The 18,529-nt window shown below is 40.9% G+C and overlaps 1 protein-coding gene across 2 annotated transcripts in view; it reads left to right on the plus strand.

The window, feature by feature from the left end:
- Positions 1–18,529, plus strand: part of PTPN3 (protein tyrosine phosphatase non-receptor type 3) — a 383,873-nt gene that overhangs the window by 246,392 nt on the left and 118,952 nt on the right. For both annotated transcript variants that reach the window (XM_073678476.1, XM_073678477.1), the window contains one exon: positions 15,863–16,035. In XM_073678476.1, coding sequence (XP_073534577.1) covers positions 15,863–16,035 — 173 coding nt within the window. The remainder of the gene's footprint in view (positions 1–15,862; positions 16,036–18,529) is intronic.

Raw genomic sequence — 18,529 nt, forward strand, 5'->3', positions numbered from 1 at the left:
AAAACTGGTATACACCAGGCATACACAAAAACTCTACATTTCACTTTAACCCCTTAACGACCAATTACAGGTAAAGCAAGTCATGAGCAGGTGTCAATTCCTTCGTCATGACTTAGTTTAAATCCATGATGGATATAGTATCTCTGTGTGAAAGCACACCATGACAGGTCTGTGTCCACAGTATTCACTGATAGCTTACCGGCACGGCTAGAGATGTGGGGACTAGTTACAGCGCTCCCCACTCTCTGATCGCTGTGATCGGTCATTCTATCTGAATCTGAAATATCAGCACTTTCCTGCACGATCACGGTATTACGGGAGCTTGGCTTTGCTGACAGCTGAGCTCCTCCGGCAACAGCCAGGACTGATGCCTGCACTGCTTCTGGCTGAGTAACCCTCCAGATGCTGCAATCCATAGCGATTGTGGCATTTAAAAGGTTGTGATCCCACTCTCTCTTCCATCAGCAACCTCACAGTGAAATCATGGGGAGACGATGGTTGTCATGGTACCCGGAGGTCAAACAATGACCTTTTGGTGTGCAGGGTATGGTGCCCTGTTAGACCCAATATAGGCTCGGTCTAACAGGCATTCTGCCTGTGTACAAACCTATATGGAATGAAATACCAAAAGTTCAAACAATTGTGAAAGCCTGCAAATATACCCAAATATAAACCTACAAACTATATTCAAAAATTAGGCCAAAAGATATTATTGTAAAATATATTACTTTATTGTTCAATTCAAAAAACATACAACACATTAATTAAAATGGGGAGAAGGAAAAAAGGGGTGGGAATGGCTACAAAATGGAGAGGGGGAAGGATATGCGTCAAATATATGTACAATTGAAACCAGAAGTTTACATACACTATGTAAAAAGACACATATGCATGTTTTTATCAATATCTGACATGAAATCAGAATAAAACTTTCCAGTTTTAGGTCAATTAGGATTACCATAATTTTTAATATTTGCCAAATGCCAGAATAATGAGAGAGAGAGAATGTTTTAAGGCATTTTTAATACTTACTGCAAAGTCAAAAGTTTACATACACTAAGATTACTATGCCTTTAAACAATTCTGGACTGCCCATATGATGATGTCATGTGTTTGGGAGCTTCTGATAGTTTTTTTTGGCAACATCTGAGTTAATTAGAGATACACCTGTGGATAGATTTTAATGATCACCTGAAACACACTGCTTCTTTGTGTAGCATCATGGGAATGTCTAAATAAATCAGCCAAGATATCAGGAAGAGAATTTTGGACTTGCACAAGTCTGGCTCATCCTTGGGTACGATTTCAAGATACCTGAATGTTCCTCGTTCATCTGTACAAACAAGTATACGCAAGTACAAACAAGATGGGAATGTCCAGCCATCATACCACTCAGGAAGGAGATGGGTTCTGTGTCCCAGAGATGAACGTACTTTGGTCCGACATGTGCATATCAACCCAAGGACAAAAGCAAAATATGTGAAGATGATGGCTGAAGCTGGTAAGATTGTGTCAATATCCACAGTGAAATGAGTACTGTATCAACATGGGCTGAAAGGCCACTCTGCCAGGAAGAAGCTATTACTCCAAAAAAATTAGCGGTCTGGTTTCTGTTTAATCCCATTTTTATTAAATGATTTCTGCTAAGCTTTGCATCCCCCGGACGCCAAGAAATCCCCGCCTACTAGCCCTGTTATCATACTTACCCCACCTCTCCTGCACGTCACAGGACCGTGACGTGCAGTTCCCTGCCGGATCCCGCGCCTGCGCTATTTCCCCTGTACAGACGGCGCTCTTTTCCCTGCCGTCTGTACAGCCTTGTGGAGCAGGGAACTTGTGCACATGCGCTGAGAAGGCCGGGCTAGTAGGTGGAGATTTCTTGGCGTCCAGGGGATGCCAAGCTTCGCAGAAATTATTTAATAAAAATGCGATTAAACAGAAACCAGACCGCTAATATGGGCCATACAGGTAAGTATAGAATACACATTTCTATAACCTGTATGCCCATATTAGCGGTCTGAAAAGTCCCAGGGGATGAAAGATTCCCTTTAAGGATAACAAAGTCAATGTTTTGGAGTGGCCATCACAAAGCCCTGATCTCAATCCTATTGAAAATATATGGGCAAAGCTGAAAAGGCAGGTGCGATCAAGGCGACCTACAAACCTGGATCAGTTACACCAGTTTTGTCAGGAGGAATGGGCCCAAATTCCGACCAACTATTGTGAGAAGCCCAAACATTTGACCCAAGTCATTCAGTTTAAGGGCAGTGGTACCAAATACACTGCTCAAAAATATAAAGGGAACACTTAAACAACAGAATATAACTCCAAGTAAATCAAACTTCTGTGAAATCAAACTGTCCACTTAGGAACCAACACTGATTGACAATCAATTTCACATGCTGTTGTGCAAATGGAATAGACAATAGATGGATGGAAATTATTGGCAATTATCAAGACACCCTCAGTAAAGGAGTGGTTCTGCAGGTAGAGACCACAGACCACATCTCAGTACCAATGCTTTCTGGCTGATGTTTTGGTCACTTTTGAATGTTGATTGTGCTTTCACACTCGTGGTAGCATGAGACAGACTATACAACCCACCGAAGTTGCTCAGGTAGTTCAGCTCATCCAGGATGGCACATCAATTCGATCTGTGGCAAGAAGGTTTGCTGTGTCTGTTAGTGTAGTGTCCAGAGGCTGGAGGCGCTACCAGGAGACAGGTCAGTACACTAGGAGATGTGGAGGGGGCCGTAGGAGGGCAACAACCCAGCAGCAGTACCGCTACCTCCGCCTTTGTGCAAGGAGGCACAGGAGGAGCACTTCCAGAGCCCTGCAAAATGACCTCCAGTAGGCCACAAATGTGCATGTGTCTGCACAAACGGTTAGAAACCGACTCCATGAGGGTGGTATGAGGGCCCGACGTCCACAGATGGGGGTTGTACTCACAGCCCAACACTGTGCAGGACGCTTGGCATTTGCCACAGAACACCAGGATTGGCAAAGTTGCCACTGGCGCCCTGTGCTCTTCACAGATGAAAGCAGGTTCACACTGAGCACATGTGACAGACGTGACAGAGTCTGGAGACGCCGTGGAGAGCGATCTGCTGCCTGCAACATCCTTCAGCTTGACCGGTTTGGCAGTGGGTCAGTAATGGTGTGGGGTGGCATTTCTTTGGAGGGCCACACAGCCCTCCATGTTCTCGCCAGAGGTAGCTTGACTGCCATTAGGTACCGACATGAGATCCTCAGACCCCTTGTGAGACCACATGCTGGTGCGGTAGGTCCTGGGTTCCTCCTAATGCAGGACAATGCCAGACCTCATTTGGCTGGAGTGTGTCAGCAGTTCCTGCAAGATGAAGGCATTGAAGCTATGGACTGGCCTGCCCATTCCCCAGACCTGAATCCGATTGAGCACATCTGGAACATCATGTCTCGCTCTCGCTCCATCCACCAACGTCACGTTGCACCACAGACTGTCCAGGAGTTGGCGGATGCTTTAGTCCAGGTCTGGGAGGAGATCCCACAGGAGACCATCCGCAACCTCATCAGGAGCATGCCCAGGTGTTGTAGGGAGGTCATACAGGCACGTGGAGGCCACACACAATACTGAGCCTCATTTTGACTTGTTTTAAGGACATTACATCAAAGTTGGATCAGCCTGTAGTGTGTTTTTCCACTTTAATTTTGGGGGTGACTCCAAATCCAGGCCTCCATTGGTAAATAAATTTGATTTCCATTGATGATTTTTGTGTGATTTTGTTGTCAGCACATTCAACTTTCTACAGAACAAAGTATTGAATGAGAATATTTCATTCATTCAGAACTAGGATGTGTTATTTGAGTGTTCCCTTTATTTTTTTGAGCAGTGTACTAATGAAATGTATATAAACTTTTGACTTTGTAGTAATTAATAAAAATGCCTTAAAACATTCTCTCTCTCATTATTCTGGCATTTGGCAAATATTAAACATTATGGTAATCCTAATTGACCTCAAACGGGAAAGGTTTATTCTGATTTCATGTCAGATATTGAGAAAAACATGCCTGTGTCTTTTTAGTGTATGTAAACTTCTGGTTTGAACTGTACTTAAAGAATTTCAGAAAAGACAATCCAATGGCCAAATATAAATAGTACATAGAAAATTACATTTAATGTCCAATATAAAAAAACAATGAAATAAATGTATATGGAGGTGCAGTATCCCACAGTTGTATAAGATGTTAAAAGAGTAACCAAGGTATTATTGACCCGTGCAAAAAATATATATCTTTCAAAAATATCACATAATAATAATATATGGAGTCAAAAAAGTGCACTGTGCAATAAATATTTATATTGGAAAATTATTCAGTAGAAATAGATAAGACACAGCTAAGTGGAAAACACAAATGTAAGGTGACAGAATTGACCATGTTAAGAAGATCACATATCCCCAGTATGAATATGAAGAAAATGTATTTATTGTGCAATAAATAATAAATGTAAATAAGCGTAGTCATATATAAAAGTGAATATTGCACAGAACAAAGTACAACTATCAAACGAAAATAATACAAATATGCATAAAAATACAAATAATGAATCAATATTGCAAATGCCAAACACAACTGCCAAATTCTAGTCACCTAAACATTATATTGAACAATTGAGGCCAAACAGATGGAAGTGTAAACATATACTGACCAATATGGAGCACACCACAACCCCCTCCACCTACTCCAACGCGCATTTTGACTCCATGGTGAAGCGGAAGTGCAACGGAACATGAAGTGAAACACCCATGGAGTCAAAATCATCACTGCACCCATTGATGATTTCTTAGAGGGGTGTACTTTTAAAATTTGGATCAATTGAGGGAGGTTTCTTCTTTTCTAGCACTTAGGGGCTCTGTATGTGGAGTCTGCAAACTATTCTAGAAAAATCTGCGCTCCAGGAGGCAAATAGTGCTCCTTCCCTCCTGAGTCCTGCCATGTGGCTAAGCAGTACTGTACATCCACATATGGGGTATTGCCACATTCACGAGAAATTGTGTAAAAAATGATGTGGTCATTTTTACCTATTTCTCCTTGTGAAAATGTAATATATGGGGCTAAAACAACATTATAGTGGTGAAAATGTAATTTTTTTTCTTCACCACCTAATGGTTATAAACTTTTGTGAAACACATATGGTGTCAATATGATCACTGCACCCCTAGATGATTTCATTAAAAGATGTAGTTTGTAACATGGGGTCACTTATGTGGGGGGCCCTGCTGTCCTGACACCTCAGAGGCTCTGCCAATGTGACATGGCATCCACAAACCATTCCAAGCAAATCTGTACTCCAATATGGTGCTTCTTCCCTTCTGAGCTTTGCACTCTGCCTGAAAAGCATTTTCCGACCACATATGGGGTATTGCCATACTCAGGGGAAATTGCACAACAAATTTTGTGGTCCATTATTTCCGATTAGCCCTTTTGAAAATTAGAAGGGCTAAAGCAACATTTTAGTGGAAAAATGTTAACTTTTAATTTTCACAGCCCAATGTTATACAATTCTGTGAAATACCTGTGAGTTTAAAATGCTCAGTACACCCCTAGAAGAATTCTTGGAGAAATGTTGTTTCCAAAATGGGATCACTTGTGTGTTTTTTTTGCTGTTTTGGAATCTGAGAATCTGAGGGGCTCTGCCAATGTGATATGGCGTCCGCAATCTATTCTGGCAAAAAATTTGCTCCAAAACGCAAATCGTGCTTTTTCCCCCTTGAGCCCTGCTGTGTGCCAAAACAAGAGTCTCTGACCACATAGGAGAAATTGTACAACTTTGCTTGTGGTTCATGTTCTCCTGTTACCCTTTTGTGCCTAAAACAACATTTTTTGGGGAAAAAATTAAATTTTTAATTTTCATGGTCCAATGTGTTAACCCCTTTCCAACCCATGACGTCTTAGTACGCACATTTGCGTACCCCCGGTTCAGTGAGGGCTGCTGCGCTGAGCCCTCACTGAACCGAGCACATGTCAGCTGATTCTTACAGCTGACATGTGCCCGCAACAGCCGCGGGTGGAATCGCGATCCACCCGCGGCTGTTAACATGTTAAATACCGCTGTCAATCTCCGACAGCGGCATTTAACGCGCGCTTCCAGGTTGCGCGTCATAAGCCCCGCCCATCGGCGACCCCGTCACGTGATCGCGGGTCGCCGAGGGCGTGCATGACAACCCAGGGTCTGCAGCAGATGCCTGTGGTTGTCATGATCTGGTCGCTATGAGCGCCACCTAGTGGTCGGCGCTCATAACACAGGACCATTTCTGCTGCATGCAGGGGATTTGCTCGTCCCCTGTATGTAGCAGAGACGATCAGACAACTGCTGCTTCTAGTCTCCTATGGAGACTATTGAAGCATGCAGTAAGTGAAAAAAAAATGTTTTTAAAAATATAAAAAAAATATAAAAGTTTAAATCGCCCCCCTTTCGCCCCATTCAAAATAAAATGTAAAAAAAAAAAACCACATACACATATTTGGTATTGCCGCGTTCAGAATCGCCCAATCTATCAATATAAAAAAAGAATTAATCCGATCGGTAAACGGTGTAACGAGAAAAAAATTCTAAACGCCAGAATTACTTTTTTTGGTCGCCGCAAAATTGCAATAAAATGCAATAACGGGCGATCAAAACATCGGATCTACCCCAAAATGTTATCAATAAAAACGTCAGCCCGGCGCGCAAAAAATAAGCCTTCACCCAGCCCCGGATCACGAAAAATGGAGACGCTACAGGTCTCGGAAAATGGCGCTATTTTTTTTTCGTTTTTTTTACCAAATTTTGGAATTTTTTTTCACCACTTAAATATAAAATAACCTATACATGTTTGGTGTCTACGAACTCGTAATGACCTGGAGAATAAGAATGTCAGGTCAGTTTTAGCATTCAGTGAAAGTGGTAAAAAAATAAATAGAAAACAACTGTGGTATTGCACTTTTTTTGCAATTTTCCCATTTTCCCGTACACGATATGGTAAAACTAGTAATGGCGTTGAAAAGTACAACTTGTCCCGCAAAAAATAAGCCCTGACATGGCCATATTGACCAAAAAATAAAAACGCTATGGCTCTGGGAACAAGGGGAGCAAAAAACGAAAATGCAAAAACGACAAAACCCAAGGTTGCGAAGGGGTTAAAATTCTGTGAAGCACATGTGGATTCAAGGTGCTCACCACACCTCTAGATACGTTTTTTGAGGGGTGTAATTTCTAAAATTGTGTCACTTGTGATGGGTTTCCACTGTATTGGCCCATAAGGGGCTCTGCAAATGTGACATGGCATCTGCTATCTATTCCAGCCAATTTTGCTCCACAAAAGTCAAATGGCTCTCTTGCCTTTCCTTTTGAGCCCTGTAGTGCACCCAAACAGTTGTTTTCCACCACATATGGGGTATTGGCGTACTCGGGAGAAATTGCACATCAAATTGTACAGTCCATTTTCTTCTGTTACCATTGTGAAAATGAAAAATTTGGGGCTAAAGAAACATTTAATTCCTGTGAAGCACCTGAAGAGTTATTAAAGTTCTTGAATAGAGTTTTGAGTACTTTCATGGTGCAGTTTTTAAAATAGTGTCACTTTATTTTCTGTCACATAGGCCCCTCAAAGTCACTTCAAATGTGCTCTGGTCCCGAAAAAAAAATAGTTTTGTAAACTTTGTTGGCAAAATGAGAAATTGCTGATAAACTTTTTCTAACTTCCTAAAAAAAATGTTTAAAAAATTATGCTGATGTAAAGTAGACATAACTATCTGATTTAAGGGCATAAAAATTCAAAGTTTGAAAATTGCGAACTTTTAAATATTGTTTGTAAAATGTGATCTTTTCACAAATAAACGCAATCATATCAACCAAAATTTACCACTCAGAATCACTGGGATATCTTGAAGTGTTCCAGAGTTATTACTACATAAAGCAACATTTGTCAGATTTGAAAAATGAGGCTCGGTCATTAACATACAAAATGTTTTGGTCCTTAAGAGGTTAATAAGTCTATGCTGCGGTGTGCAAGTAAAAATAAACTTTATTGGAGTGCTTCTTTTTATTTTTGTTATACAGTATTTTTAGAGCTCCCTTTTAATTTGTCATGGTTGAAGCGAACAAAGCTCACATACAGAGGCTCGGAAAAGTGAGCCATAGACTTTATTTCTTAGATATATACCAGTAATTACATAAAAAGTAATCCACCAGTAATGCAAAAAAAACAGTAAAAAATAAAATTAATAATGCTACCATTGAGGAAATGCAAGAAACATAGTTTTTAATCTTCACAAGCCAGTACATGGCTTGCATATTTGTTTGTTCTTTACGCCTGTTATAACCTGTTCAATAACATTAAAGTGCTGTTTATTCTACAGAATAACAATGACATGTACACTCTTTGTTCTGCATTTTCCTAGTAAGATAATTTAAATTAAAAAGGTAGTTCTGGATTAGAAAAAGACTTTCCCAGTAGCAGCTACCCTGGTCTATGTGCTATGTCTTGTATTACAGCTCATTCCCATACTTAGGCTACATCTGGTATTGTAGTTTAGCTGCTGTATGAGACTACCAACCTATTTGTTCTCCTTAATCCACACTCAAAATAAGTGGAAACTGTATTAAGACGTATTTCGATGTCCAACTTTTGTATATGCTCATGATCATTCTGGAGACCCTAAATATATACATACACACGTGTATCGGTGAAAAGTTTGGACACACCTGTTCATGCAATGGTTTCTTTGTTCTTATTGGAATTTGCACATAATAGATTATAACTTAAGACAGCAAAACCACAAAAGAACACATATGGAAATAGGGATTAAAGAAACACATGTGAAATAAACCAGAATTTATGTTAAACCATAGATTCCTCAAAGTTCCCCTCTTTTACTCTGATAAAACCTTTACACCCTTGTGGCATTGTCTTGAATAGCTTAATCAGGTAGTCACCTAGAATGGCTTTCCAACAGTCTTTAAAGGGGTATTCCCATCTCCAAGAGCCTACCCCAATATGTAGTAGGTGTAATAATAATATTAGCATATAATTCCAATTAGAAATGTATAGTTTTTCTGATTTGCTATGTCTCTTTCCTGATGTGCAGGTATTGCGCAGGACCTTAGTTATCCATGGTTATGACCACCGATGTAGTGACAGTTAGCTGGCTAGTTGCTTGTGGTAGTAACCATGGATACCTAAGGTCCTGCAATGCCTGCACATGAGAAAAGAGACGTAGCGAATGAAAAAAACTATACTACATTTCTAATTGGAGATATTTGCTAATATTATTATTATTACTCCTAGTCTATATATTAAGACAGGATCTTGGAGATAGGAATACCCCTTTAAGGATTTGTCAGAGGTGCTGAGCACCTATTGGCAGCTTTGTCTGTGCTCTGTATTCCATCCATCGCAAACCATCTCAGTTGGGTTGAGGTCGGGTAATTGTGAAAGCCATGACATCTGACGCAATACAGCATGGAGGTGTGTTTTGGATCATTGTACTGTTCCAACACAAATGAATGTCCTATTAAATGTTATTTATATGGGATGGCATGTCATAGCAGAATGTTGTTGTAGCCATGCTGGTTGTGTGTCTTAAATTTGAAATAAATCGCCAGCAGTGTCATCAGCAAAACACCTTCACACTATCACTCCTCACCTCCATGTTTCACGGTGGGCACCATGCATATTGAAACAATCTGTTCACCTTTTCTGTGTCCCACAGAAGCATGACGGTTGGTACCAACAATCTCAAATTTTGACTTTAGACTATGGTACAAATTTCTACTGATGTAATGAACAGATCATGTGTAGTTAGGCCCAAAAATGTATCATCTTGTTCACACTCCTCAATTGTAGCTTCTTTGAAGCACTTCAGCCATAAAGATCTGATTCTTCCAGTCTCCTCTTGATAGTTGATGTTGAGATGTGCAGGGCTGTGAAGTCGGTAAGCCAAACTTCCGACTCCTCAATTTCCATGACTCCGACTCCCTCATACATGGCTCATGTTTAAGTGATAAATTTACTGTAGCACAGATTCATCTCAGCTAAAAGTCTAGACCCTTAGATCAGGAATGGGACAGACATTTATAGGACATTTCATAACTTTCCCAAATTCTTATGAAAAAATATTCCCCACAAACTGCATTGAATTACTGTACCCAATTTTAGGAGTCTGAGTCGGTCCATTTTATACCGACTCCACGACTCCGACTCCACAGCCCTGGAGATGTGTCTGGTACTTGATTTCTGTGCATCATTTATGATGGCTCTTATCTGAGGTGCTATCAGTTTGCGGTTTCTGAAGATGGTAAATCTAATGAATTTATCCTCTGTATAGAGGTAATTCTTGGTCTTTTTTCCTAGCGCGGTCCTCATGAAATAGCGATTGATAGTTTTCATGATAGACTCTTGAAGGTATCCTCAAGTTCAAACAATTTTCCAGATTGACCAATCTGTATTTCTTAAAGTAGTGAAGGACTGTTGTTTCTCTCCATGTATTTATTGGTTCTTTCCATATTCTGGCTTAGAACAATTGTGGAATAGTGCTCAGCACTGTATAGAACTGTGTGTCATCATCTGCAAAACACACCCAATTGTTGCAAACACTTTTTGAAGGCCAGTGATTCCACAAATGACCTATTGGCAAGGCATAGCTGTTCATTGTAAGCTATTCCATGTGACTAGTTGGTGAAACTGGCTGAGATAATGTCATGGGTGTGTAAAACTGTCATCCAAGTAAAAGGGGGATACTTAGAAGAATCTAAGGTTTATCAAACATTATGGTTTGTTTCATGTGTTTCTTTATTCAGTGTTTCTATACATGTTTCTTTGTGGTTTTGATGCCTTCAGTCTGAATCTCTGAAGTGTGCACATTCCTGGAAGAACAAAGAAAACTATTGCATGAACAAGTGTGCCTAAACTTTTGACTAGTACTGCATACATTACTGTGAAAAAAGTTTTAGGTACATGTGGGAAAAATGCAGCAAAGTAAGAATGCTTTAAAGAAATAGAAGTGTTAATAGTTACTTATATCTGTTAACAAAATGCAAAGTAAATGAACAAAAGAGAAATCTAAATCAAATCAATATTTGGTATGATCACTCTTTGCCTTCAAAACAGCATCAATTCTAGGTACACTTGTACACAGATTTTGAATGAACAGGATATAGAAGTTGTTCAAAACAACTTGGAGAACTAAGCACAGACTTTCTACTGTATACAATAATGAGTGTTTCCAGACAACAGTGAAGCATAGTACAAGTTCCTTGCAAGCTTCGGACTGCATTTCAGCAAATGGGGTTGGTGTATTTGGTCCGGATTAAAGGGGTTGTTCCCTTTCAGTAAATGAATGTCGCTGACTGCAGGTTATTGTCTTCACCTTTCTTGGATCATTGCGCTTAGCATCTCTGAAGAGGGGGAATACGTCTACACTGACAAGCCACTGATTGGCTGTTGCACAGATGAAAATATGTCAGGACTGCTGCCAATGTGGACCCGAGGAAGGTGAGTAAGAAGCGTGCTTTTTCATTGTAATATCCTGCAGTTAGGGACATTCATTAACTGCAAGGGAACAACCCCATTAATGGTGTCTTCAGTGCTGAGGAATACTACTTACAACTACTTACAGTGGTGGCCAAAAGTATTGGCACCCCTGCAATTCTGTCAGATAATACTCAGTTTCTTCCTGAAAATGATTGCAATCACAAATTCTTTGGTATTATTATCTTCATTTAATTTGCTTGCAAGGAAAAAACACAAAAGAGAATGAAGCAAAAATCAAATCATTGATCATTTCACACAAAACTCCAAAAATGGGCCAGACAAAAGTATTGGCACCCTCAGCCTAATACTTGGTTGCACAACCTTTAGCCAAAATAACTGCGAACAACCGCTTCCGGTAACCATCAATGAGTTTCTTACAATGCTCTGCTGGAATTGTAGACCATTCTTCTTTGGCAAACTGCTCCAGGTCCCTGATATTTGAAGGGTGCCTTCTCCAAACTGCCATTTTGAGATCTCTCCACAGGTGTCCTATGGGATTCAGGTCTGGACTCATTGCTGGCCACCTTAGAAGTCTCCAGTGCTTTCTCTCAAACCATTTTATAGTGCTTTTGGAAGTGTGTTTTGGGTCATTGTCCTGCTGGAAGACCCATGACCTCTGAGGGAGACCCAGCTTTCTCACACTGGGCCCTACATTATGCTGCAAAATTTGTTGGTAGTCTTCAGACTTCATAATGCCATGCACACGGTCAAGCAGTCCAGTGCCAGAGGCAGCAAAGCAACCCCAAGACATCAGGGAACCTCTGCCATGTTTGACGGTAGGGACCGTGTTCTTTTCTTTGAATGCCTTTTTTTTTCCTGTACACTCTATGTTGATGCTTTTTCCCCAAAAAAGCTCTACTTTCGTCTCATCTGACCAGAGAACATTCTTCCAAAATGTTTTAGGCTTTCTCAGGTAAGTTTTGGCAAACTCCAGCCTGGCTTTTTTATGTCTCGGGGTAAGAAGTGGGGTCTTCCTGGGTATCCTACCATACAGTCCCTTTTCATTCAGACGCCAACGGATAGTACGGGTTGACACTGTTGACACTGTTGTACCCTCGGATTGCAGGGCCGCTTGAACTTGTTTGGATGTTAGTCAAGGTTCTTTATCCACCATCCGCACAATCTTGCGTTGAAATCTCTCGTCAATTTTTCTTTTCTGTCCACATCTAGGGAGGTTAGCCACAGTGCCATGGGCTTTAAACTTCTTGATGACACTGCGCACGGAAGACACAGGAACATTCAGGTCTTTGGAGATGGACTTGTAGCTTGAGATTGCTCATGCTTCCTCACAATTTGGTTTCTCAAGTCCTCAGACAGTTCTTTGGTCTTCTTTCTTTTCTCCATGCTCAATGTGGTACACACAAGGACACAGGACAGAGGTTGAGTCAACTTTAATTCATGTTAACTGGCTGCAAGTGTGATTTAGTTATTGCCAACACCTGTTAGGTGCCACAGGTAAGTTACAGGTGCTGTTAATTACACGAATTAGAGAAGCATCACATGATTTTTCAAACAGTGCCAATACTTTTGTCCACCCCCTTTTTTAGGTTTGGTGTGGAATTATATCCAATTTGGCTTTAGGACAATTCTTTTTGTGTTTTTTCATTGAAGACAAATTAAATGAAGATAATAATACCAAAGAATTTGTAATTGCAATAATTTTCAGGAAGAAACTGAGTATTATCTGACAGAATTGCAGGGGTGCCAATACTTTTGGCCACTACTGTATGTATTATGCAATACAAACATGGAGGCAACTGAGTAGCTCTAAATTTATTCTGCAGCAGAACAACAAAACCTAACATACAACGAATGTAATTAAGAACGATCTTCAGTGCAAAAAAGAACAAGGAGTCCTGGAAGTGTTGATATGGCCCCCACATAACCCTGATCTCAACCTCCTCAAATCTGTCTGGGATTACATGAGAGAGAAGGATTTGCGCAAACCTACATCCGTAGAAGATCTGTGGTTAGTCCTCCAAGATGTTTGGAACAATCTCCCTGGCAACTACCTGCAAATCCTGCATGCAACTGTACTTAGAAGAATTGATGCTTTGATGCTGTTTTGAAGGCGAAGGGTGGTCACACCAAATAATATTAGACTTCATTTACTTTGCATTGTGTTGGTTGATAAAAAATAATAATATTTCTATTTTTGAAAGTATTCTTATTTTACAGCATCTCTTCACACATGCCTAAAATGTTTGATAGTATTATGTGGGTGTATTTAAATAAATAAATGAATATATATTTTTTATTGGGTGGCACAGTGGCTCAGTGGTTAGCACTGCAGCCTTGCAGTGCTGGGGTCCTGGGTTCAAATCCCACCAAGGACAACATCTGCAAGGAGTTTGTATATTCTCCTCGTGTTTGCGTGGGTTTACTCTGGGTTTTCCAGTTTCCTCCCACACTCCAAAGACCTACTGATAGGGAATGTGGATCGTGAGCCCCAATGGGGACAGTGTCAATAATGTTTGTAAATTGTCTGAATTGTAAAGCGCTGCGAATATGTTGGCGCTATATAAATTAAAAAACAACAAAAAAAAATATATATATATATATATATATATATATACGCACTGCTGAAAAAAATAAAGGGAACACTTAAACAACAGAATATAACTCCAAGTAAATCAAACTTCTGTGAAATCAAACTGTCCACTTAGGAAGCAACACTGATTGACAATCAGTTTCACATGCTGTTGTGCAAATGGAATAGACAATAGATGGAAATTATAGGCAATTATCAAGACACACTCAATAAAGGAGTGGTTCTGCAGGTGGGGATCACAGACCACATCTCAGTACCAATGCTTTCTGGCTGATGTTTTGGTCACTTTTGAATGTTGGTTGTGCTTTCACACTTGTGGTAGCATGAGACGGTCTCTACAACCCACAGAAGTTGCTCAGGTAGTGCAGCTCATCCAGGATGGCACATCAATGCGACCTGTGGCAAGAAGGTTTGCTGTGTCAGTCAGCGTAGTGTCCAGAGGCTGGAGGCGCTACCAGGAGACAGGCCAGTACACTAGGAGATGTGGAGGGGGCCGTAGGAGGGCAACAACCCAGCAGCAGCACCGCTACCTCCGCCTTTGTGCAAGGAGGAACAGGAGGAGCACTTCCAGAGCCCTGCAAAATGACCTCTACCAGGCCACAAATGTGCATGTGTCTGCACAAACGGTAAGAAACCAACTCCATGAGGGTGGTATGAGGGCCCAACGTCCACAGATGGGGGGTTGTACTCACAGCCCAACACCGTGCAGGACGCTTGGCATTTGCCACAGAACACCAGGATTGGCGAAGTCGCCACTGTCGCCCTGTCCTCTTCACAGATGAAAGCAGGTTCACACTGAGCACATGTGACAGACGTGACAGAGTCTGGAGACGCCGTGGAGAGCGATCTGCTGCCTGCAACATCCTTCAGCATGACCGGTTTGGCAGTGGGTCAGTAATGGTGTGGGGTGGCATTTCTTTGGAGGGCCGCACAGCCCTCCATGTGCTCACCAGAGGTAGCCTGACTGCCATTAGGTACCGAGATGAGATCTTCAGACCCCTTGTGAGACCATATGCTGGTGCGGTAGGCCCTGAGTTCGTCCTAATGCAGGACAATGCCAGACCTCATGTGGCTGGAGTGTGTCAGCAGTTCCTGCAAGATGAAGGCATTGAAGCTATGGACTGGTCCACCCGTTCCCCAGACCTGAATTCGATTGAGCACATCATGGGACATCATGTCTTCCTCCATCCACCAACGTCACGTTGCACCACAGACTGTTCAGGAGTTGGTGAATGCTTTAGTCCAGGTCTGGGAGGAGATCCCACAGGAGACCATCCGCAACCTCATCAGGAGCATGCCCAGGTGTTGTAGGGAGGTCATACAGGCACGTGGAGGCTGCACACAATACTGAGCCTCATTTTGACTTGTTTTAAGGACATTACATCAAAGTTGGATCAGCCTGTAGTGTGTTTTTCCACTTTAATTTTGGGGGTGACTCCAAATCCAGGCCTCCATTGGTTAATAAATTTGATTTCCATTGATGATTTTTGAGTGATTTTGTTGTCAGCACATTCAACTTTGTAAAGAACAAAGTATTCAATGAGAATATTTCATTCATTCAGATCTAGGATGTGTTATTTGAGTGTTCCCTTTATTTTTTTGAACAGTGTATATATGTGTGTGTGTGTGTTTATATATATATGTCTCCTTTTTAATAATTTTAAAACTATATTCTACATTTGAGTTCAGATTTATTAATTTTTTTTGTATAATAAAAATTGACTGTTTTAATGCTGTGTCTATAAAATCTACCTTGCAGAATGAATGCAGAGATCAGACCATAGCATTCAATATGCTTAACTACCGTGCATGTAAAAACCTTTGGAAGTCAAGCGTGGAGCATCATACGTTTTTTCAAACAAAAAGATCACTACCTCACGAAAAGAAGCTGGTATCTAATTACTGGACCCTGGGTACAATTAACCATGCCAAGTGAGTACATTTACCAATATCACCACTGGTTAATACTAAACATACAGTGTTTCCAATCTAGCCTTACAGAGTAAGGAGCACGGAAGTAATTAGGCACGTACTCTTAAATCTTGAGCCTAATCCTTGGATGCTATGTATACTGCATTGAATCTTTATGTAGTTTTCTTTATTTTTTTTTATTTTTTAATTAAAGTGGTTGTCCGGTACTTTAACATTAATTCCTTAGGATAATTCATCAGTGTCTGATTGGTGGAGGCGTGACACCCGGCACCCCGGCAGTTCAGGTGTTCCTGATGTCTGCAACAGCCACTGCTTCATCGACTGTTCAGTGGCCTGGGTCGGGTACTGAACATCTGCCCCCTATTCAAATCAATAGGTGGTGGATGTGCAGTACCAGGTTGCGGCCACTATTTCGTCGACGTAGCTGTGTGGCTCTGTAACTGAGCGGTTTCGGCCGCCACCAACACCTGGAACAGATGATTAGGGGGAGTGCCGGTGTCACACCCCCACCGAGCAAACATTAATAAGCTATCCTAAGGATAAGCCATCATTGTTAAAATCACAGACAACCCCTTTAAATACATTATCATTTATGCGTGGCGTATACGAAGCCACACATAATTATCCACACACATGCAGGATTTGCCTGACACAGCCCTCCATGTTGCCGCCGAAGGAATACCTATGTAGTTAATCCTATCCGTTAATGGCTGATGTTTTCTAACTACATGACCCCCTTCTTCCTGCCACCTTATACATGATGATGAAGAAATCCATCTACCTGAGTATATATTGTATGTACAGACAGTCATGACAGAAAGTGTTGGCACCATTAAAATTGTTCCAGAAAATGAAGTATTTCTCCCAGAAAATTATTGCAATTACACATGTTTTATTTCCTTTTGTTTGTATTGAAACAACACAAAAAAGACAGGGAAAAAAATGCAAATTGGACATAATTTCACACAAAACCCCATAATTGGGCTGGACGAAATTGTTGGCACCCTCAACTTAATATTTGGTTGCACACCTTTTGGAATAAATAACTGCAATCAATTGCTTTCTATAACCATTAACAAGCTTTTTGGACCACTCTTCTCTTGCAAACTGCTCCAGGTCTCTCATATTTGAAGGGTGCCTTCTCCCAACAGCAATTTTAAGATCTCTCCACAGGTGGTCAATGGGATTTAGATCCAAACTCCTTGTTGGCCACTTCATAACTCTCCAGCACTTTGTTTACATCCATTTCTGGGTGGTTCTTGAAGTTTGTTTGGGTTTCATTATCTTGCTGGAAGACCCATGACCTAAGATGCCTACCCAACTTTCTAACACTGGGTACTACATTGTGTCCCAAAAATCCTTTGGTAATCTTCAGTTTCATGATGCCTTGCGCACAGTCAAGGCACCCATTGCCAGAGACAGCAAAACAACCCCAAAACATCTTTGAACTTCCACCATATTTAACTGTCGGTACAGTGTTTTTTTTCTTTGTAGGCCTCATTCCATCTTTGGTAAACAGTAGAATGATGTGCTTGACCAAAAAGCTCTATCTTGGTATCATCTGTCCACAAAACACTTTGCCAGAAGGATTTTGGCTTACTCACGTACATTTTGACAAACTGCAGTCTAGCTTTTTTATGTCTGTGTCAGCAGTGAGATCCTCCTGGGTCTCCTGCCATACCATTTTATTTCATTCAAATGTTGACAGATAGTTTATGCTGACACTGATGCACTCTGAGCCTGCAGGACAGCTTGAATTTCTTTGGAACTTAATTATAGCTACTTATCCACCATCCGGAGTATCCTGCGTTGCAACCTTTCATCAATTTTTCTCTGTCGTCTTCATCCAGGGAGATTGCCTACTGTGCCATGGTTTGTAAACTTCTTGATTTTGTTGTGCACCGTTGACAAAAGAACATCGTGATCTCTGGAGATGGTCTTGTAAACTTGAGATTGTTGATATTTTTCAACAATTTTGGTTTCTTGATTCCTCAGTTTTCTTCTCCTCTTTCTGTTCTCCATGCTTATGGTGGCACACTCAGAAACGCAGTGCAAAGAGTGAGTCAACCTCTCCCCATTTATCTTGTTTCAGGTGTGATTTTCATATTGCCTACACCTGTTATTTGCCACAGGTGAGCTTGAACGAGCATCACATGTTTGAAACAAAGTTGTTTACCTGCATTTTTGAAAGGTGCCAGCAATTTTGTCCGCCCATTTTGGGGTTTTGTGTGAAACTGTCCAATTTGCCTTTTTTTCTCTCCTTTTTTTGTGTTGTCCCAATACACACCAAGAAAATAAGCATGTGTATAACAAAACATATGTAATTGCAATAATTTTCTATGAGAAATGCTTCATTTTTTGGAACAATTTCAAGGAAGCCAACACTTTCGGTCATGACTGTATATGTCAAGTATATACCGTATATGTTTAATATGTGTATATTTTGCTTTTGTGCATGCCATGTATCTGTAATGTGTTGTATCTCCGTGTGTTC

Source organism: Phyllobates terribilis, unplaced genomic scaffold, assembly GCF_046119375.1.
Source record: "Phyllobates terribilis strain yellow unplaced genomic scaffold, ASM4611937v1 Scaffold_4__5_contigs__length_816908805, whole genome shotgun sequence".
In the NCBI taxonomy this organism is placed as follows: Eukaryota; Metazoa; Chordata; class Amphibia; order Anura; family Dendrobatidae; genus Phyllobates; species Phyllobates terribilis.